We start from the raw sequence: 23,811 nt of genomic DNA, 5'->3' as shown, positions 1-23,811 counted from the left end.
CAAGGAATTTAGATTGTTTCTTTGGAATCTTCTGCTTTTTAAAAAAATAAGTTTGAAGTTAAAATTATCTGTAAAAAGTAAAATAAGAAATATACCAAACTCGAAAGGAAATTTCAAATGGAAAGTCCCTTATCAAATGACAAAAAAAGCCCAAACAATCCAACGAATGGAAAACAACTGTCATTTTCCTGACTTGGTGCAGACATTTCCTTATGTAGAAAATTGTTGGTTTTTAATCCGGTTTTATCACTAGCTAAACCTCCTACTTGTATGACAGTCGCATGCAATTCTTTGTATAAAATTGTAGTTTGTTGCTTTTAAAACTGACAAATTGTATATACCATAATTGATTTTACATATTTCGACCGACAGGAGCTGTGTTTAAAAATTAGTTTAATTAAAATTATGTATCTTTTATGGTGAAAAGTGCCCAGTGGATTGAGATAGTCGTTGCCTGGATAAGTCACAAATTATCCACTAACCAATTACGGGAAGACATTTCACTAATACGGGAATCTTATAGCTTTTTAATCAGATCTTTACATTCGTATGTTGATGGTTTTGGAGTGTTGTTCATTTTACGTTGTGGCAGCTAATGTGACGAATCAATAAAACATAACTATATTCTGATGATTTTATGAAACTTCATTGAGTGACTGGAGAGGTGATAATGGACTTATTAAGTGAGACTTTTCTGAGGATAAGGGATTTACAACAAAAATGTAATACTAACATACGGAAATATAAGCCACCATTAGATGGTAAGAATGTTTTCTTTAAATTAATCAACTACTGCTTTGTCTTGGAAGAAACTAAGTAATTTAAGATTTACATCAATTTGCTCTTATATACTACCAGGTAAAGACTGAAATCCTCAAAGTTCACACAGATTTTAGTAATAGCGAATAGTAAGGGGAAGATACAATTGTATCATATATCTAAAACGTTTAGTGGGTTTAGTAATACCTTGATTTTTATCCTTAGAAACTAACAGGAGGGACATAATGTGTTTAAAGTAGTAAAAAATCAAGTTTTGGTTATACCAACTTGAAACAGTACAAATTGTCATTATTTTAGCCTTTCAGAAATACATGCTTGCTTATTTTATGTATCATTGTCATTTTGTTTCTTTTCTTACTTATTGTTACATTGGAACTCGGTATTCTTTTGAACTGAGTTTTACTGTTCCCATTGCTGTTTTGTTTTTATTCTACATTGGTTAGAGGTATAGGAAGCGGGTTGAGATCTCACAAAACACGTTTAACCCCGTCCCAAGTCATGAGCCTCTGGCCTTAGTTAGTATTGTATGGGTTTTTTTTTTTATATTTTAGTTCAATTATATGTTTTGGATTTGAGAAGACGTCCGTTTTCTCTGAACTGGTACACATTTTTATTTAGGGGCTAGCTGAGGCCAACCTCTGTGCTTGGGCCTTTCTTGCTGCGTTGAAGACCCATTGGTGGCTTTCGGTTGTTGTCTGATCTTTTGTCGGGTTTTTGCCTGTTTGACATATTCGCCATTTCCATTCTCAATTTTATTAAAAAGTTTTCTCAGGACATATATTGTGCAAATGAGCGTGTGGTGTTCTTAAGAACCATATTTTCGCTTCTTCTGAAATATTTTCTCTTCTTTTTGGCGATAAACAATTCAATTCTAAAAAGCTTGATTAAATATGCAATTTTTGACACGGATTGGCATTTAATAATGTGTAAGAATATTTTTTAAACGAAGTAAATAAGTGATTTATTTCATAATTTAAACATATACCGAATGTTTGATATTTGTTCGATTCGTTTTTCATACAATTATGTGAAAAAGTAATAAGAAAAGTTCCCCACCTTTTTTAAAGGTTATTTGACTACGGTAGCCATTGTTATTTAGAATTAAATTATAAGAAATGACTGTAATATTTTTTCTGTCTATTCGAAATAACATAAAAAATGTGGTGCACACTGTTAAATAAACCGCTACCGGGTTATTCAGTGTGCACCAAATTTTTTATGTTATTTCTTCATACACAGAAAAAATATTACAGTCATTCCTTAATTAGTTTTCATTGTGAGTGTGTTGGCTAATTATACATAGTTGCATGGACAAAATATACATATTTTCATCCCCCTCATTTCAAATTGTGGTTATTAATATAAAGTGTCTATATTTTCATTTATAGATTCACGGTGGGTAAGGTTGTCCTGCGAGAGAACGTTCTGTGCTGGTGATTCGGTCCTGACGGGTGCTGCTGATCAATGAAAAAATGTAAACAAAGACGAAAATGATGATTTTTGACGTTTTCACTCATAAAAAATGGAAGGAAACAGTTGAGATTTTTCAATTTTGTTTCTTTTGGGTTCATAGGTAAACCATAAAAAAGTTGACCCTCTAAACTGTTTCAGTAAGCGTAACACAACAGGGCTCATTTTCAGAAAATCTAGAACTGAAAAAATAAAACAAAAATGCTCATAGAGTCCGCTTTCTATACCGCAATCCACACGGCAAAACTATTTTGTGAAAAAACATTGCAATTTATTAAAATTTAGCATTTTCTTAATTTATTCATGTCCTGATACTGTGCTGGTGGGTCCTGATACGGTGCTGGTGATTTTGGATAAAAAGTTGGTCATATTTGAAACAAATGTTACAAAATCAATAAAATTGGGCAGATAATTGTTGTCAATAGAATCTATGACTCCTATTTTAGCTTTTGTGCATCCATTTAGCTGTTTAATATGTGTTTTCGAATGATCGTAACTTGTATTACATAATTACATAAAAGGGCAACATCTTTCGTCCAATATCAGATAACATTATATTGTATCTAAAATAAGAATAGTTTTATTAAGATATTAAATGCCCCTTAAATTGATGCTTCAACAATGATCAAAGCCCATGCCGCATAGACATGTTTGTTTGCGCTCCACATACCTCTCCCCTACTTCCACCCAACTAACCCTCCTCATTTCCTCCTTCATTGTAACAGTGGTGTACCAACATAACAATTTATCACATAAAATAATAACACAAAGACACAAATTATTGAACAACGAATGCTCGCAGGTACTGAAAGCTAGTTCAAAGCCGCATTTTCAACTAATAGATAAACCATGTTCTCATATACAAAAATTCCAATCGTGTCGATTAAAAAATGTCTCAAAACTTAAGTTCACATTTTAATGTTTGAAGAAGCAGAACTTTATAAGTGTGCAGTGAATCTTGTGCTTGTTTTAAATTGTTATGACCTTTTAAAGTTAAATGTAGGTGTTTAATCTAAGAATTTCTTTTTTAAACTTATATACTTGTTTTATACTCAGTTGGTAGTATGAAGCTACGAGATATTTTAATTTTTGAAATTGAAGGCACAATTAACAAAGCAAACGGTAGTTTCAAATACTTTTAAATAGGTTTTTAAGGATAATGTACCCTAGTGTTGATCCCATGCTAAACATAACAAAAATCTCTGTACAAAAGTCTGTGAATGTTCTACAAAAATAGTGATTTTATTTTCACCAAATTCTCTTTTTTTTTTTTACTAAATACAATAATGAACTGTAAATAATAATGCTTTGCAAGAATTTTCCCCTTGATATATGTACAAAAATATATCTTTGTTATTCATCGTCTGTGCTGTTTTGATACTATTACAGTTTGCACATTTCGTAATTAACAGGCCACAGAAGGGGTCATAAACCATACACGAAAAGATAAAATATTGATCTGAGCACTTAATTTGCATCTCTGAAGCCCCCCCCCCCCCCCCCCCCCCCCCCCCCAATCCCCGGCTTGTTTTTTTAGAAGGGTCGATTACAGACAGCCGAGTACGCATTTTACTTTCAAGGCGTGTTTACGTTGATTGTTAAAGTCCTGAAAACGGATAGATGGAAACAAAAATGTTTGATATATCTGGCTTTAGATTCAGTTTTTTAAATATAAATTAAGGCTACATTTTAATATAATAATACTAAGAATTCACAATATAAAAAAATGCAGAAAAAATGGATGAAATGAAATATCTTAGTAAGGAATCATTACTACAGAGAAGGTGTGTTTGACACACAAAACTTAAAAGCTTAGTGATATTACCAATATTAAATTAAAAGTGTATTTTAGTTGGGTATTTTTTTCATTTACTCATTTTCAATTAGAAATAAGACACATTTGATTTTCATTCATAAAAATATTTAAATATAGAAAAGTAGGACACATTGTTCACTTCCTCCCCCGTAATTCTTTATCAAAAATATTTATTTATCTTGGAATTTTGAAATGAAAAAGCTAAGAAATTTAAGTTTTGTTAGTGTCCTCTAGATTATCTCGTCTTCATTCTCCAACATATTCTAGTCTACCCTTTCAGAAAAAAATGAATTTTTTTTTAGTGTTCTATCGAACTTTCGAAAAAAAATACCTGACAACCGTTCAGACAAAAAAATTATGTTGAAAAAATCTTACAGATACAGCAAGTGATTTTAAATAGCTATAAGATACATTTTTCTTTAACTAGAGTCTCTCAAGAGCCTGTGTCGCTCACCTGTTACTGTATTTACTGATGTCGGCCATCTTGGTTGGTAGGCGGGGCCATTAGACACTTTTTTTAAAATAGATACCCTAGTAATGATTGTGGCCAAGTTTGGTTAAATTTGGCCCATAGTTTTAGAAAAGAAGATTTTTGTACAAGTTACAAAAATGACGAAAAGTTGTTCAATATTGACTATAAAGGACAATAACTCCTTAAGGGGTTCTCTGACAATTTTGGTCATGTTGACTTATTTGTAGATCTTACTTTGCTGAACATTATTGTTGTTTACAGTTTATCTCTATCTATAATACTATTTAAGATAATAACCAAAAACTGCAAATTTTCCTTAAAATTACCAATTTTAGGCAGCAACCAAACAACGGGTTGTAGGCTTCATCTGAAAAAAATTTGTGAGGGAATAGATTTTATTCTGATGGACATTTAAATCTTGAAAGATTTGCCCTTAATGTCTTAGTTTCAAAGATATAAAGCAAAATCTGCATTTTACCTTTATGTTCTAATTTTAGCCATGACGGCCATTTTGTTTGGTAGGTGGGGTCATCGGACACATTTTTTAAACTATATACCACAATTATGATTGTGGCCAAGTTAGTTTAAATTTGGCCCAGTAGTTTCAGAGAAGAAGATTTTTGTACAAGTTACAAAAAATGAAGAAAAAGTTGTTAAAATTGACTATAAAGGGCAATAACTCCTTAAGGGGTTGACTGACAATTTTGGTCATGTTGACTTATTTGTAGGTATTATTTTGCTGAACATTATTGCTGTTTACAGTTTATCTCTATCTATAATAGTATTCAAGATAATAACCAAAAACTGCAAAATTTCCTTAAAATTACCAATTCAGGGGCAGCAGCCCAACAACAGATTGTCCAATTAGTCCGAAAATTTCAGGGCAGATAAATTTTGACCTTATCAACTATTTTAGCCCATGTCAGATTTGCTCTAAATGCTTTCGTTTTAAAGATATAAGCCAAAATATACATTTTACCCCTGTGTTCTATTTTTTGGTGATCTTGCAAAATGATAGTAATCCCGAAAATCGTAAACATATTTTCTTATCTTAAAAGGGGGCAAGAAGGGTTCCATTAACAGGCCAATAAATAAGATTACAATTAATTTAAAAAAAAAAATATGGGTATTTTTTCTCTCATAATAACAGTCAACAGATTCACAACAATGTCAATTTCAAGAAAGCAGACAACAGTTAATTAGTCAATAACAGTACAGCATCAATGATCTTGAATATATGCCACTTTTAACTAAAATATAAAGGCACAGAACCAGGACATAGGAGCACAGAACCAGGACCGTTTTTCTAATCACCAGCACATCGTCAGGACAATTTCGTTTTGCGAACTTGCACGACTTTTGCAATAAAAAATTGTTGTAATATTCTTTGCATTGAACTAATGACGTATCAGAGAAAAATTAAGCAACAAAATGGTTGTTTTATTGCCGTTCTCATACAATGTAAACAAACCCACCAGCACCTGACAGGACCAAATCACCAGCACAGAACGTTCTCTCGCAGGACAACCATACCGAGACCATACCCACCGTGAGATTACAACAAATCTTATAGGATGTAGGGTGTTATGATGAGTCACATGTTATGATGAGCCACATTGAAACCAAAACTTGATATTCCTGATTTTTTCTACCGCATTATTGAGATAATCCAAAAACTAATACGAAGTGAAAAAAATATTGAGTAGTAAATGAACTTCAATTTAATCGATGGCTATGACGTTTGATATATAAAATGAATTTTGTCTAAAAGGCTTATTGAAATAAGCATACATAATACTTGGAAAAGGTTTTGGATGATTAAAGCCACTATTTTGAGATCAACAGTAAAAAGTCAAGGTCATATCAAAGGTGTGTAGCAACCACCGTCATTTCATACATAAGTGTCTACTTTACACAAAGTGTCTAATTTACACCTTTTCATTAGACTATTACACAGACTCTGGGGGTTCGTATATATTTGCGTCCATTCGTTTTTCGTTTTGAAATATCAAAAACAATTAACGAGAGTGTTTTCATTTTTCGTTTTTGATTTCTTCAAAACTCTAGTGAACAGATAAGGTTGACTTTCTTCGCATAAGGCAATATCAGCCATTCCTATAGTCGACAGGTACCTTTATACCACTCATTTATAGTGGAAAAATTCCGAGCAACCATATATTTTCGGGTTCATTGGGACAAAACCCCAAAAATATCAATATAAAAAGATAAGTTTTTGTATCAATTGTAAATTAATAACGAATCCCTTTAAAGAACACATATTGTTTACAATATTGTACCGAATTTTTTAATTACATAGATTTGTTTTTTACATTATAATCCAGAAATAGTTGAATTATATGGCAAAGCAAGTTCAATGTAAAATTAAAAGGTTATTTTAAGACAGGTCTTTTTAATTTTCAAGAAATAGACGAAATGAACAGAATTTCGAAAGGACGACCAATTTATTTGTTGGGTTGTGTATAGATTATGCGTGCTTATTTCGTTTTTCGCTGAAAAATATTTTCATTTTGTAAACAACTATTGCCCTTTTCAAATCGTATGTGGCTGATTTGCACCTGAATGTGTAGAATATTAATAATGTTCATCATGACGCAATATTATTGATCTTCAGTTCTAGATACCATCACATTCAAAAGCTTTATTCGGCATTCCTTATTCCGATAACTCTAATGGTCCATTATAAGCAATAGAACTACTCTAAAATCCGATTAATAGTTTTATTTGTTCTATTCTGATTTTTTTTTATTGAAAGACCCCATTCTAAATAGAAAAAACCCACATTAATTAGCATTCTTTATCCCCATCTCAAAATATTGACTGGTCCTTTTATGGCTTACAGAACTTCTTTAAATACGTTCAAACGTTATTTTAATTTATTCTGTGTGCACATGTTTATTTCCAAATTCTCCTTGAAACAAATACATTGTGTGTTTTGCAAAATTTCATTTTTAACAAACTAACCAGAATGGCCTTGTAAGATTTTACTATCAGTTTGCGTCAGTCGTCTGTAAACATTTTATTTTATACAAATGTTGTCTTAAACTGCTCAATGGATTGAAACCAAATTTGTCGGCTTCATTTGTTGGATGTCAATTACTAGTATAAAGTTCTTGAATTCTGTGCAGATTGATTAAACAAACATGGCCGCTATGTCTAAAATTAGAACATATGGGTCACACTAGATCTTTGGCTACTTTCATTAGATACAAACATATAGGGTAAAAAAAAAGAATAACGTGTTCTATCTACTCTGTATAAATTTGAGTAAATAGCCTTTAATAAAATAGAAACTATGTCATAACAATGGTTCAATATAATTGATATATTCTATAACATTAGTTGTGTAATTGTCATAAGAATGTTTTAGTCGTTTTAGACATATTCCCCATTGCTATTCTCAATTTTATTTTATCTAAGATATCTATATCTTAATCTATTACCTGTCATACATTACAAAATGTAAACAAACGTTGGTTCGAAAATCAACATTGACATTTTCCTCCCATCAGAGAACAGATTAGCGACAACACGCCATAGTTAATCATAATAAGATACATGGCGGAAAAATCGAAACAAAAAACCCCAACATTGCACAGAAACAATTAAAAAGTCAACACATAAGCGAATATATGTACTTTTTCATCTTGAGTTTTTGCTTTATAACCGTCACTTAATAGCCACCAGTCTAAAAGATTATCTACATATAAAGTCTGCGTGATACATGGACACAATCATAAGCAATTGATTAATAACAAGGTACTGCTGAGCACAAAACTATATGTCAAACTAAACATTTTAAATCCCACAAGGGAATTTTTTTCATCTGTGTTGTATTATAGCAATGTCTCCGTTCTATGATGTTTACAATTTTACCGTAAGACATTACTTCTTTCAAAAAAACTAGAGTTAATGACTTTGGCTTCGTTAATTGACAGATATAAATTGATATCTTCGTAACTTCTCAGTGCGTATTACATTCAGAAAAGGTTAATATCATGATTTTGTTGCTATTTATTCTTTTCTATTTATTGAAAACAATTTCATGCTTGTTAACCATTGATACATTTGATTGCAACAGCATTTCTCAAATTTAACTCGTGTTTAACTTACTGATATTTTTGGATTTGATAGAGTGTTAATTTTTCAGGGTTATTGATCATTGATGTACTGCATTTTCTTTATATCTTACTTTAATTTTTCAGACAACACAGTATTAAATACAAAAAAATAAGATGTGGTATGATTGCCAATAAGACAACTCTCCACAAGAGCCCAAATTACACATAAATTAACATTACCATACGGCCTTCAACAATGAACAAAGCCCATGTCACATATTCAGCTATACAAAGCCCCGAAATGACAAATGTAAAACAATTCAAACGAGAAAACTAACGTATGTACAAAAATGAACGAAAAACAAATATGTAACACATCAACAAACGACAACCACTGAATTACAGGCTACTGACTGGGACAGGCACATATATACAGAATGTGGTTGGGTTGAACATGTTAGCGAGATCCCAACCCTCCCCTAACATGAGACAGTGGTGTAACATTACATCATAAGAACAAACTATTAAATATGAGTTGAAACAGGTTTAACTCATCAGTTGGATACAAATAGAAATACTACACAGAGTGGACGGGGTCGGGTACTTGTCAATCCCAACAAAAAAAAAGGAACCACGAAGTACAGATCTGAGAGTACTCGCAGTTTCTGACAGCTAGTTCAAAGCCACTAACAGCTTATAAAAATAATAAGGCTGTTTTATTCGAAATTCTTGTTTGCTGAACATTAATAAATTCAAATATAACAAATGAGGGTTAATTTTTTAGAATCTACAAATTCGTTTTGCTTAGGGGCTAGGTAAAGTCCGCCTCCTGGTGGTGGATTTTCTTGCTGTATTGAAGACCCATTGGAAGCCTTGAGCAGTTTTCTGCTCTTTGTCTCTTTAACACGTTCCCCGTTTTCATTTTCAATTGTATTGTTTGGTGTCTGATATGACGTATTAGGATAATTGTCTGCTTTATTTTTGGTCTTACTTTGTTCTTTAGACAAAACAACAATAAAGGCTGATATTTAAATGAAATTCCAATCTTTTTTAAGCGTCGAAACCGAATAAAGGATATTTATCTCAATATGCTTCGTTTTGTTTGTTGACTACATTTAAATCAAGCGAACAAAAAAGACCTGCATTTAGTTTCGCCCAGGGTAAACATATGTCGGTGTATAGACTATGCGATATTATCAATAAATACGGTTTTATTTTAGTCTCATAACTTGCTAGTCTTAAGAACAGATTGTAACACGTCGAACAAACAGTGTCTTTGCCTCGGCTGACAATAGTTTCTCGAGTAACACTCTGCTCTATCACCCTCTCAGGTTTGTGTTATTCATATAGTAACTTAGTGTGCTCATTGTTTAAGAATGGAATATTCATTCATAAGTCCTAAGTTATTTCAACTCAAGTGAGTAAAACACGTTGGGACAAAAACTTAAAGACTGATGATGTAAAGTGCAAAGCAATTTATGAGTATAATTGTAAAGGACAGCAAACATCGCTAAAGATCAGTTTTTGGTAGCGTCGACATATAAATTCTTCATACCTAGCCAACAGATAGTGTTAACAGCATTGCTTTGTAAATGAATTCAGATTTAGAAGCTTTTTAAAAAGTAAACTATCTAATTCGACTAAAATTGGGTTTGCAAATTGTGAGACAGTTTGGCAGTTTATGTGCATTACTATTTGTTTTGATAAAGACAAATCAGTTGTTATTTTATTCAGGCTGTTGAAAATTGATATTTGGTTTTTTTATGCTCGATTCTTTAGCCATATAATTAATTAATTGAAAGAATGATAATGAATCCCCCCCCCCCCATTTTTCACTTGAAGCAAGAAAACAAGATCAATGACACCAACTGGTCTTTTGATTTAATGTTTTAATTTCAAGCAAATCTATATCTATGCAATTTTGTATATCATATCAAATGATTGTTAAAACAAGCCACGTTGGACAATGGCTATTTCTTGAGGCAATGATACCAATGACCTAAATTAACCTAGAAATTGAAAAGATGGCGAGATAGCTTTTATCTCGACTTCTACTTATTAGTTATAAATATTCACGATGTGTGTTTAAATCTAAAAATATTATTGGAACATATTCATCTGCCTTTGTATTCTTCTTAAATATTATTGAAGCAAATGCTTTATCTCTGTTTTCAGACTCCAATTTCCATATTCTTAATGCACACTGCACTTTATCATTGTGAAATAATGCGTTTGTATTGACAGTATTTCTGGGTTGTCAAGATAGGAAATTGAATAACAACGTGAGATTTATGAAACCGAGTGTAAATAAATAGGAAAAAATGTCTAACTATGTTTTTGGACCATTGTGGAACTAGAAGGAAGATTGAAATGTCATTTTCATTATCTCGACATTACTTTTCCATAGAATGCCATCCCGAGTCTGCTATATCAAAAGTGACATACTGATAATAAAGCAGAATTTTCCTTTTATAAATATGCCTTTTCCCGACAAATGAGTCTATTACAATTCTATTGTGTTCTTCACCGCATACTATCCGTAAATGAACGGATATGAAAGCATGCCAGCAACGGTTAATGCAATTTTGCATGTTACGTCTAACTAAAATCTGTGTTCAATTTAATTAAAACTATTTTAACATTTTATTTTTCTGAAAAGCGCAAATATCATTTAATAAAACTATAAATTAGGGAAGTGACAATACACTAGACTGAACATGACAGCGATAATTCTTATAACATCGAAATTACCTCATTTCATATTTGGTTCGTCAATGTTGCATGGCAAGTTCTACTCGAGTACGCTGTCTATTATAACAGAAACAAAACGCATACAATCGTATCAAATACCATTATTATCTCATAATCAACGGAATCACCAAGAAATGAACGACGAAGCTGCGTAAAATGCATGACGTTCACTCAAAGTAATATTTAACATAGTAGAACCTTATAGATTTGCATTCGAAATGGTGTAAATAGCAACTTAAAGATATTTGACGATCAAGTATTTGTTCAGAAATTAACAGTTACTATGTTTGGATATGATCTAATAGACTAGTTTACATGTTTTTTCTTCTTCTCTAAACTAATAACATTGTTTAAAGTTCGGAAGTAAACAGTTTTCATGGAAATGATATTAGTTTAAATATACATCTTTTTCTCCAAAACCTGATATTAATTGGCTTTGAACTATCTGTCAGTAACTGCTAGTACTCTCAGATCTCTACTTTTTTGTTGTTGTGGGATGTACATGTATATATATACCCTGCCACATACGGTCTGCTTTCATTTGTTTTTTTTTCTCGATTGGATGAGTTGAGCTCTTTCTACTGGCTTTATAGTTTGTACTTATAATGTACGGTTACACCACTCTTCTAGGAAAGGGTGATGGTTTGGCGTCAGCAAATTAGTTTGACCTCGTATCATTCTCTAGCCTATACGAGTAGTTATGTGGTTGTCGGTTGTTCATGTCCGTCATATTTGTTTTTCGAAAAACAAAATGTTATAAATTAGGCTGTTAGTTTTCTCAATTGAATTTTTTTTTATTTTTTTTTTTATGTTAGAGCTTTTTATATTAATTGATTACACGTTTTTGCTCTATTCGTTGCTAAGGGTACATGTGCTTTAATTGCTTACATCCAATTCATTCGAACTTTGGTGGATAGCTATCCCAGTTGCAATGATACCACATCTCCTTATTTTTTTTACTGATTGTTTTAAAAGAAGCTGTAATTTGTTTTTAAAGAAACCATAATTGATTATTTTGTGTTTTGACAAAAAACGTATTTAAGTTAGGATATAAGTGTTGCTGGTAATAGACTATTTAATTTAGCATACATATTGCTTCGTTTGTCTCGTATACAAAATGTGAAGAAATTTCAATGTTTTCAATGCGTCATCATGTATAATATATGAGACCTAGATCAGAAAGACGATTTGTAGTGAAATGTATTTGTCCTATTCCATATTCCGAGGATAACTGATTATATTCTATGTGATTACCATATCTTATTAAATCAGACAAAAACATAACAAAATAATTAATTAATATTCGTTACTTGTACGATTTACGTTATCCTACTAACGTCTGTCTATTCTATTGTTTTCTGTCTTAATGTCTCCTATGGGTTGACAAGTTAATAAACTTAATGCGTATATAATAAAGATGGTGTTATATATAGACCATAAAGAACTGATTATGAGGTAGAAACAAACCCATATAGTTAGGGGTTAAAAAAAGTTATAATTACATTAGATGTATGTTTCATTGTAATACGTTATTCTGATTGGCTACACTGCAATCTCGCGTTCTTCTTAAGCAACTTCATTACTGTAACACAATACAATTTATCATTCATGATGACACGATAAAGGTCCCACAATAAAGAGCACAGGTAAATTAAATAAAAACTTGATACAAATCGTGTTTTCATGATCCTAGCTAAAAAATGTAATTATAAGATATATGAAGGTGTGGTATGAGTGCCAATGAGACAGCTCTCCATCCAAATAACAATTTATAAAAGTAAACCATTATAGGTCAAGGTATGGCCTTCAACACGGAGCCTTGGCTCACACCGAACAGCCAGCTATAAAGGGCCCCCAAAATTAGTAATGTAAAACCATTCAAACGGGAAAACCAACGGTCTAATCTATACAAAAAGAGTATTGCTTGCTTCTTGTAACTTCATAGGGTTATAAAAGCGTTGACCGTGTGTACATTTTTAGAATGAAGCGCTTCTGCGCTTCATACAAAATGTACTTCGTTCAACGCTTTTACACCCCAATGAAGTTAGAAAAAGAAGCATTCAATTCTTAAAAAATTAACCTCAAATTGTAATATAGAATGTCATACATATACTTCATTTTTCAGGTAATCTGTATTGCAATGCTACATCAGATACATTAGGTGGATGTTGGAATATAACACGTGCTGGTCAATCAGCTAAAATACCATGTCCAGAATTAATGAAAACTTCTTCCTACGGTAAGTAATGCAGATATGAAAAAAGTTTGTTGTGATAAAATAAACAATATCACAAAAATACAGAACTCAGAGGGAAATTCAAATAGGAAGGTCAATAATCAAACATATCAAACGAATAGATAACAAATGTCATATATCTGACTTGGTACAGGCATTTTCTTATATTATAGCTAAACCTCTCACTTGTATGACCGTCGCAAAAAAATCCGTAATATGGACAACGATAAGTGAACAAAACAAAGACATAATAGTATGAATGACGGGATATATAAGTACGAGCCACGACATATGTAACAAAGAAACACTAAAATGCAAAGAAGACAGAGCATATAAGTAATAAAGAAAGATAACAATCCAAAAATTATCAATGAACAATGACGGGATACATAAGTACAGAGCCACGCCATTGCAACAAATAAACACTATAGATTCTTATCCTAGAATTCTCAACGTTTATATGCCCTGAACTTCTCAAAGTTTAAACTTACACTAATTTTCTTAACTACCCCGACCTCGAATGAAAGGTTACCACAGATTTCAATGTAAACAATATGCACGTGTTTATTGACTGGTAACATTCCCAAGTTCTGTCTCTGCGATATGGAACACAAAGAGCATAACTGGGAACCAGTATGTAAACAAAATTAATTTTCTATGAATATTCAATTTCTCCCCAAAAGAGGTGTGTTTTGAGAAATAGTTGTATTTACAAAGTGCAACCTATAAAGAATAGAGACAAAACATATAAGCAAAAATGAAAGCCAAGGATATAAAAATTATCATAGAACAATAACACAATGACTGGATGTAAAAGTACAGAGTCACGTCATATGGATACCGCCATACAGTAAAAGTAATATTCATGAAGATAAATAAAATAATACTATACCACGTTATTTAGATGATGAAAAACGTTAGTACCAATAATCTATACTTCAAATAAAGAATTATCCTTGACTTATGAATATCAATATAAAATTCATTAATCAATGATGAGAATTATACATTAGCCCAATGTTAAAAACAGGATTTTTTTCGTTTTACTGAGCAATATCTCTTTACTTGATTAACATATTTTTAAAGGCTTTGAATATGGATCATGCCTCAGCATTTGTTTTTCTAACCACTCATTAAAGATATAATGTTAGCTTATATGTCATGCGACAGACAAAATGAAACCATGTTATGTCGTTTCATTATTAGAGCTACAAATCTATAGATGCTTTAGGTTACTGATTTCCTTATAGTACATGTACATATATGTACTCTTTCGTTTCTTAAATGGTACTCAGACAGTAATTGAATCGTCTAGTAAAATCAGTAAATGAAACTTTCCGTATTTTGTTTTTTTAAGCACATTATTGTAAGTTATTGTAAGTCATGGAGAGCACTTATAATCATTGAAGTTGTGTTTAATTTGGACGTTAATAAACGTCAAATTTTAAAAACTTCATGTGATTGTTATATAACAAAGGAAGATGTGCGGTATTTTGATTTTTGATTTTCCTTTTTGAATTTTCCTCGGAGTTCAGTATTTTTGTGTTTTTACTTTTCACTTGTGAAACTGCGCTATAACGACACAAACAACTTTTAGTTACCCAAAGTGCATCATACAGTCTTCTACAGGAGTCTATACTACATAATTGAGTCTAAAACGTTATGCTCAGGACTGCTAAATCTGCCACAAGATTTATCAGTTGACCATAACATTAAGATTTGAAATTAGACCACCTCTGTAGACTCTTATGAAATGATAGAGGCCTATGAATATGTGACAGGGACATATATATATCTATTTCGACCCTCCTCTTTCTAATAATCAAAGAAATAACAAATGATAACTTAACTAAAGACCATAAAGGGAAAGCATTTTTTTCAGTCGTTAAAATGACCTACAGTTGTTAAAGTCTATGTCTCATTGACAACAATATGTTTTTCCTTTTTATAACCAAAGATCCTTTCAAGTTGGTAACAAACTGTACAGAATTGCAACTGTGAATTAGGGAAATAATGTTTTATCACAAATCTACCAAGCACAGTGATTGAACACCAACATTGTTATTATAACTTTATTAATAAGTCATAAACAATAGACCAAACGGGACACCCTCAGAAATAAAAATATTTTTTTTCAATAATGGGTAGTAACTGCTGTCTCAAAGCCAATTATATCTATGTTCTATACAAATGTTAGCCATCCCAAATTACTAATAAGTTAAATTACTCTTTGACTGTCATATTAGTGCGTGTCAATCTCAATGATGGAGTCCTGATTGAAACATCTACGTATAAATGTTATTACTTGACCGCAGATTTCACCTTTCAGAAGTGTGTGCCTCATCGTTTCTATGAAAGGTAAACGACTATCACTAGGAAATTTAACTGAAAAAAAAAAATGCACATGAATAAATCGGAATACATGTCAATTAGACAGCAATCCATCGCCAAAAATAAAGCAAATATAAAATACCCACCTAAAATAAGACAATATCTTTTAAAAGATTCTACAGTTTATTTTTCTCTCCCAATTTTTGAAGGCACTTTTGAATAGTCTTTTTGCAGCATTTTCTTGTTTGCTTTCTTAAAGTTTTTCTTTAGAAAAAGTTTGTAATTTCGATAGTTAATTTTATCTTAACATAGTAGTTTCAATGTGTTTCATGTAAGATTATAATTGTAGGATCAGCCTATTTGAACTGTACAGAGCACGGCACATGGAATACAATTAATGGATCTATAAGAGGAGATTATACTCATTGCCAGTTCTGGGTAAATACATGTAATGCGTAATTACGTTCAAAGTATACAGATAGAGCTGCCGACTGTGACGTACGGTACTTTTAAAATCTATTTGTAAACAATTATTTATATCCCATCTCGGTTTGGTAATTATTTAGTACTAATGACATGTTTTTCGTAGGTACGCTCTATACCAAAAGTTTGTAAAGCCGAATACATAAATCATTGAAAAGTATCAAAACAAAAAGACAAAAGTAAATGCAATGCGTTAATTCACATGTTGTAAACCTAGATAAAATAACAGCAAATTACAAGCAAACAAAATATGTTATAGTTTAAACTTGTTGGTATGAATAACATGATATTCTAAATTAATTTAATGCGCATTTGAAAAAATCCTTCCCTCCAGAAGTTAAATATTGATGTTGTAAAATGTTGAAAATGAGGTTTATAGACTATTGGTTGTTTTGTCGTCTGCTTTTGTTTGATTATAACTAGTACATCTCCCTAGTGTCTTAACGCGAACAAGAGATAAAATAAATCATATGAGGACACTGTTTAAACACGAGTCAGTAGTCAAATAATCTAGTTATTTTTTCCAATCACAGTAGAGCATTTAAATCCTACTTCTAATAAAATTGAGAATGGAAATGGAGAATGTGTCAAAGCGACAACAACCCGACCATAGAGCAGACAACAGCCGACTACCTACTTTCAAAACCTACTTCAAAATTTTTATTTAAAAAATATACCCAGATGTTTTCCTCATCGGAATGATGCTTTTTCCACCTCAATTTTCCACTTATTAGAATTGAACAATCAAGATTAAAAGCAGTATTACATTTCAAGGCTTATAAACACGATTAATGAAAAACACTTTAAATGTTGATTGTTCCGATCCAGTAAAAAGAAAATCTAGAGAATTAAATAAAAAGATAGCATTGCCTATTTATGCTTTATTGCTTTTCGTCAAAACAAATCATATCATTTCCCGAACGGGTTTATTTCAAGGCTACTCAATTCAAACAATCAATGAAAAACGAACATTTTAATAAAAACTCAGTTTTTGAAATATCTACAGGAAACCTTAATATAAATAGGTTGCTATAATATATAAGCCTTAGTAAACATGCAGTAACACTCGGTGATAGAATTTCTGGGCTGTCAGTTGTAAGTCTTGTGATAGATTTGCTTAACTCCTAGGATTCATTTATAGCAGAAAGTCCTTGTGAATGAATTGTGCGATGGTGGAATTTCTAGGTTCCCATTTATTATATCTAGAAACAAGATCTGTTAAACGAATTTTTGGGTTGACAATAGATAGTTATTAAAATGTTTGGGATGCCAGTTTTTTTTATTCACACATAACGTTACCCTGTTAGCAAAATTTCTAAGATGTGATTCTGATAATATGTCAATGCTTTAAATTTGTTGACAGAAATTAACGGCTCTTAAAAAACATGGACTAGCCATTGTGTCTCTTGAAAAAATACTCAAGGCTGTTATGATAGTGTACAAGAGAGACCATTTTCAACTGATTTTTATATTTTGTTTTAACGTTTTGCTATTACACCACTGTCCGATGTAAGACGAGGGGAGAAGTAGCTCCCGAAATTATGTTTAACTCCGTTACAGTCATTCTGTACCGGTCCAAAGTCAAGTGGCTGTAATTTATAGATTGTTTTATGTAGTTGTATATTGAATTTGTTTTGCATTTGGCAGTTAGTTATAATACTTAATATCAAACTATAGCTAACTATGCGGTATGGGTTTTGCTCAGTGTTGAATACCGTACGATTACATATGTAGACGTAATGCTCGTCTGTCTGAACAAACATGAAGCCTGTTTTCTTTGATAACTTTCTATTGAAATTGATTCATGCAGATCTTTACTGGAAGTTATACATACATTAAGCTGTATTACATTCAAGGACCTGAAGTATGATTTAAATTGTTAATTTTCTTTAGGATGCAGGGAAAGGCGACCATCTTCCAGTGTATGTTTTCATTGCAGGAAATGTAGTATCCATCATTCTGCTTAGTGTTGCGCTAACGATATTCTTCAGATTTAGGTAATATTCTTTGCATGCCAAAATCGTAAGTTAACCAAATAAACACTATTTTATTTAGAAGTCCGAAGCGCATTTCTTGGTTAACCTTAAATTATGAACGCTCAAAATCAAATATTTGTAAAATGTCAATCTTAAAGTATAAGTTATAAATTACATCATTAACGAAGCACTGTAAATAAGTGGCCGTTCGTATCAGAATAACGACACTTCTTTCACTATTTTAGTCTTCAATCGAGATGGTTCCAACTGTTCAAGTGTCACGATATATTTAACCACTATTAAGATACTTGTGAAAATCCTCTTGTTATACTTTAGATTTGTATCATGATACTTGCTCAAAGCATCACGATGCATTTTTTACTCACTTCAGCATCGTGTTGGAAACTAAGAGGATCGAGATATAGGTCAACAGCATGACGATGGATGTCAAAAGCATCATGCTTCAAATTAAAATCATCGCGATGGAAGTCAAAAGATTCATTATGAAAGTAAAAAAAATCATAATGGAATTCAAAAGCATCATGTTAGAACATCTGGTTCCAAATCATGTTTTTACACAATCAACTTGTAGATTATGATATTCGCTTTCATTGGTAAGCTACAAGAAGACATCGCGCACTTACGATTTTGATTTGTATCATTATACTTTCAACTTCCATCATAGTGCTTTTAGCTTTAATGGTGATGCTTTTAATCTCCATCATGATGCTTTTGACCTCCATCGCGAAGTTTATAACATCCGATATTATGCTTTTGACTTCTATCATGATGCTTTTAACTTCCATCATGATGCTTTGGGTTCAATTGCGATGCTTTTGTCAGTTTAATTATATCATAATGCTTTCGACAAGTATCATTATACTTGTCCAAATTATCGTGATACTTGTTTAAAACAAAACGATAGAAAATTATGATGATGGAGGTATCGTTATATCGACATGAACGGCCAATCAAAACTGTCTGCTGAGATTATGTAATCAACTGCTTATCCGATATTTTAACAAAATGGACCTTATTACATGTTACTACATGTCGTTCGATCATAGATGCAGTCGGTATTTAATTAATGTACCACTTGGTGTTCATTTATGTTAACTCAATTCAGATGATTTACTTTTCATGTCTACTGTGTAGTTCATAGGAGTAAAGTGTATACAATACAAATTCTTTTTTTCAATTATTTGTTTAGGTTACACATTTTTATAAAATTCGCTTCAATGTTATTAAAATATAATTATGTCTTTAGGCAACTTAAGTGTGGAAGGATTTTCATACATAAGAACCTTTTCCTGTCCTATATATTAACTGGACTAACATGGATATTATATAATTCGTTAGTAGTCCTCAATTCAGATCTCCTGGAACATAATTACGTAAGTTGTTACCTTTATACAAACATATTGCATTGACGTTATGGGTAATATACGTATGGTCCAATCAGAGGGGTTGATTTAGACCCGGTATGTAGGTATTTTTGATTTGTTTGTCATTTAATAGCCGCTATTCGTACGTGCACGAATCAAACTTTTTATAAAATTAATTTGTCAGACTCATATAAAACACAGTGCTTGGTAACATAAAACCAAATGCTCTTCTATAATCGGTCTGATCCAATGTATCCCCAAGGACACATATCGAGAAAAATGTCACGAGCTGCATTGATATGTTGGGTTTGAACTTGTTTGTGTTACAGAGAAAACATATGAATGCTGAATTTCAATAATTGAAGAGACAAATCATGTTGAAATTAAATTTATTAATACACTATTGAAGTATTCATTTCAAGAATTTTTGTTATATGTCATCTCTCTCGGTATAGAAGGGGAGGCACGACTACCTTGTTCCTGAGATAGGCTTGTGCATTGTCGTCGGATACAGGTTTCCACTAATCAATAGAGTTTTTTTCTGGACGGCTTCGACTACCCGTTAGGAAAGATTTAAGAGATAAGGCTCATTTATTTTGTATAGAAGCATTGAAAAACGACATGTTTGTCATTTTTCTTTATGAACAAGAGGCTCTAAAGAGTCTGTGTCGCTCACCTGTATTTACTGATGCTTTGGAAATCATGTAAATTAAGGTTTAAAGCATAATTTATAGTATAAGATATCATTAGATACTATAATAATATCTAAAATAATAGCAAAAAAACTGCAAAATTTTCATAAAATTACTAACTCAGGGGCAGCAACCCAACAACTGGTTGTCGGATTTGTCTGAAAATTTCAGGGCACATATATCTAAATCTGTTGAACATTTTTGCCACCAATCAGATTTGCTCTAAATGCTTCAGTTTCAGAGATATAAATCAAAAACTGCATTTTACCCTGTGTACTATTTATAGCCATGTCTGCCATCTTGGTTCGCGGGCAGGGTCATAAAAAAAAATTGTATTTGTTATTATGATATTACATCCGGCGTTCATCAAATACGGCGGGCTGTGGGCAAATGGATATTTGCGTTTATGCTGTTTTCTTTATAGGCATAGATAGTATAGATACTACTAGCATTTTAGTTGTTACCTTTATACAATAGCATTTAGTTGTTACCTGTATATAATATATATTTTTTACGCTTATATAATAGAGTTGACTAATTACCTTTAATAACATTGGACATTTGTTTGAGCGTTGACGTGTTCATTAATATTTCATATTTAAGAGGTTAATTTAGTGTATGAAACATGATTTGTTTCTTTAATTATTGAAATTCAGCATTCATATGTGGTCTCTGTAACACAAATAAGTTCAAAACTCAACATACCAATGCAGCTCGTGACATTTTTCTCGATATGTGTCCTTGGGGATACATTGGATCAGACCGATTATAGAAGGTCATTTGAGTTTATGTTACCAAGTGACTGCGTCTGACAAATTAATTGTTTGCAATAACGTCAGTAGAAAGATGCTTTCATATCAGGTTATAATGGTTCTGACGAGTTCAGACAAACATCTTGTTAATATTTTGATCTGCAGTCGGAGAACAAACGTATTAGTATGAAGTTTAACAGATGTAGAAGTCAAATTTGTCATGATTTTTTAAATTTAATAATACTTTTCGTGAAATAATTCACCAAGGAGATGAATCTCAACGAAAGCTACAGTTCTCAATTGAATTATGACACCCTCAACGGAGTGACGTATTGTTATTCTACGTTTCTTTTTATTCTTTTTGTTTCCTTTTCTTCCACACTTTTTTTGTCTCCTACGTATAACAAATTGAATGAATCAAAGCTAATGGAACTATACAATAATGTTCACCACCATGTGAAGAATTGCAATTTGGGGTTGGCACTTTCGAGATTCCGCCGTTACCATGGAAACAGCAAAAATGTTAAAAACATCAAAACGCTCTTAAACAAGAATGTGTCCACAGTACACAGATGCCCCACTCGCACTATCATGTTCTATGTTCAGTGGACCGTGAAATTGGGATAAGAATCTAATTTGGCATTTTAAAAGAAAGATCATATCGAAGGTAAAATGTGTAATAAGTTTCAAGTTCATCAAAAACTACATTGACCAAAAACTTTAACCTGAAACTTGCACTATCATTTTCTATGTTCAGTGGACCGTGAAATTGGGGTCAAAAAATTTATTTGGCATAAAAATTAGAAAGATCATATCATAACATGTGTACTAAGTGTGAAGTTGATTGGACTTCAACTTCATCACAAACTACCTTGACCAAAAACTTTAACCTGAAACGGGACGAACGGACGCACAGACGAACGAACGGATGCACAGACCAGAAAATATAATGCCCTCTTCTATCGTAGGTTGGGCATAATTAATGAAAGCTCACACAAATATTTAACTGGTATATGCAGATATGACATTTGACTTTGGAATTGTCAAAATGGCCGCCGGTACTGTGGATACAGCAACAATGTCCAACATTTCAAGATGCTCCATCTGAATGAAACTTTACAGAAATGATCGTTTGCATGTGTAGATGCACTCTTTGACTTTAGAACTTTGAAAATGGCTGCCATAACGCCAGCAATAGGGGAAAGGTGCCTCCGTTATTGCTAGCAATTACAAATCTAGTTGTCATTGCTACTATGTCAGCCTCGGTGAACTTCTTTTATTAGATACTATTAAGACTCAATTAGTTACAGAAAAGTCAAATTCAAACGAAATGGAATTTTATGTGACTGTCAAACAAGTGAGTGGTTTGGCTTACTGTAAACCCGGGGTTAGTCCACAATTTTCTACTTAAGAAAATGCCTGTACCAAGTCAGGAATATTATAGTTGTTTTCATTCGTTGGATTGCTTAGGCTTTTGGTTTTGCCATTTGATAAGGGACTTTCTTTGAATTTTCCTTGGAGTTTTGTATTTTTTTTAATTTTACTTTTTACAGATAATTTAAACTTCAAACTTGATTTTAAAAAAAGCAGAAGATATCAAAGAAATAATCAAATATTTTTTGGGGATTTTGGAATAAACGAGACATTATATGCAATGATATTGCTAAACGCGTACCACAAAATTTAAGAATATTTAAGAAGCCGATATAGGATGTTTTACAGAAATCAACAAAACCCATCAATTTCACAGATTTATTCAAGACTTCCTTTGTACGTTTAATTTCACGTTTATTGATACTAAGCAGCGTTATAAAAACTGAAAATACATTTTATACATGTGTTGCGTCCGATTTTGTTTTCTTCCGCCGAGTTTTGATAGTTTGCTTTGGATATATCAGCATAAAAGGTTTGAATCTTGCACATACTGAAACAATTTAGACACAGCATTTTCTAGTTGTATTTGTGTACATGAAGTTCGATGTTAGAAAGTCAGGAAGCTTTCAAAACTTAATGCCAATTATTAAGTATGCTAGACAGTGAGCATGTTATGTTAAAAAAATCCGAGAAAATCGTCTACAAAGCACCTTGATTCATAAATTAACGGTCCAAATTTCCTCATAAGTACTTCATTTATAAATTCAAAATGTAAAATTTAAATTTAAATTTAAATTAATTTAATCTGTACTAAAAACTGACTATTCCTTGATAATGATACAATCGATGGCTTTACAATGAACATTGAATTGAATTGTTCCAATTATAAATTTTAAAATTAATATTTGTATTCTACGCTTTTAACATAAGTTCATGAATTTCTTTGTACTTTCTTGCTTATTGTGTACTTCGAACAGACCACTCAATTTAGAATATCTATCTTGCCTGTTAGTCCTTATTGGAAATAGCTTTAAATATTATCATTTTAAGGTATGGTGCCAGGTATTACATGTGTTGGCTCATTTCTCTATGGTTTGTAATTTTGCTTGGATGTTTTGCGAAGGATTATATCTACATACTTTACTACAGAAGGCATACCAAGGGCAACGAGTCCTCATAATAATTTGTGTGATAATAGGATGGGGTGAGTATAA

At 31.9% G+C, this 23,811-nt stretch overlaps 1 protein-coding gene across 1 annotated transcript in view; it reads left to right on the top strand.

The window, feature by feature from the left end:
* Positions 1-566: 566 nt before the first annotated feature.
* The window catches only part of LOC139513402 (calcitonin receptor-like), a 35,946-nt gene continuing 12,701 nt past the window's right edge, over positions 567-23,811 (top strand). The window contains exons 1-6 of the mRNA XM_071301828.1: positions 567-761; positions 13,494-13,607; positions 16,285-16,373; positions 18,312-18,415; positions 19,662-19,788; positions 23,648-23,801. Of these exons, the coding sequence (XP_071157929.1) occupies positions 671-761; positions 13,494-13,607; positions 16,285-16,373; positions 18,312-18,415; positions 19,662-19,788; positions 23,648-23,801 (679 nt within the window). The 5' untranslated portion in view covers positions 567-670. The remainder of the gene's footprint in view (positions 762-13,493; positions 13,608-16,284; positions 16,374-18,311; positions 18,416-19,661; positions 19,789-23,647; positions 23,802-23,811) is intronic.

Source organism: Mytilus edulis, chromosome 2 (assembly GCF_963676685.1).
Source record: "Mytilus edulis chromosome 2, xbMytEdul2.2, whole genome shotgun sequence".
Taxonomy (NCBI): Eukaryota; Metazoa; Mollusca; class Bivalvia; order Mytilida; family Mytilidae; genus Mytilus; species Mytilus edulis.
Note: the sequence above shows the minus strand (reverse complement) of the source record. Positions and strands in the feature narration are given on the sequence as shown.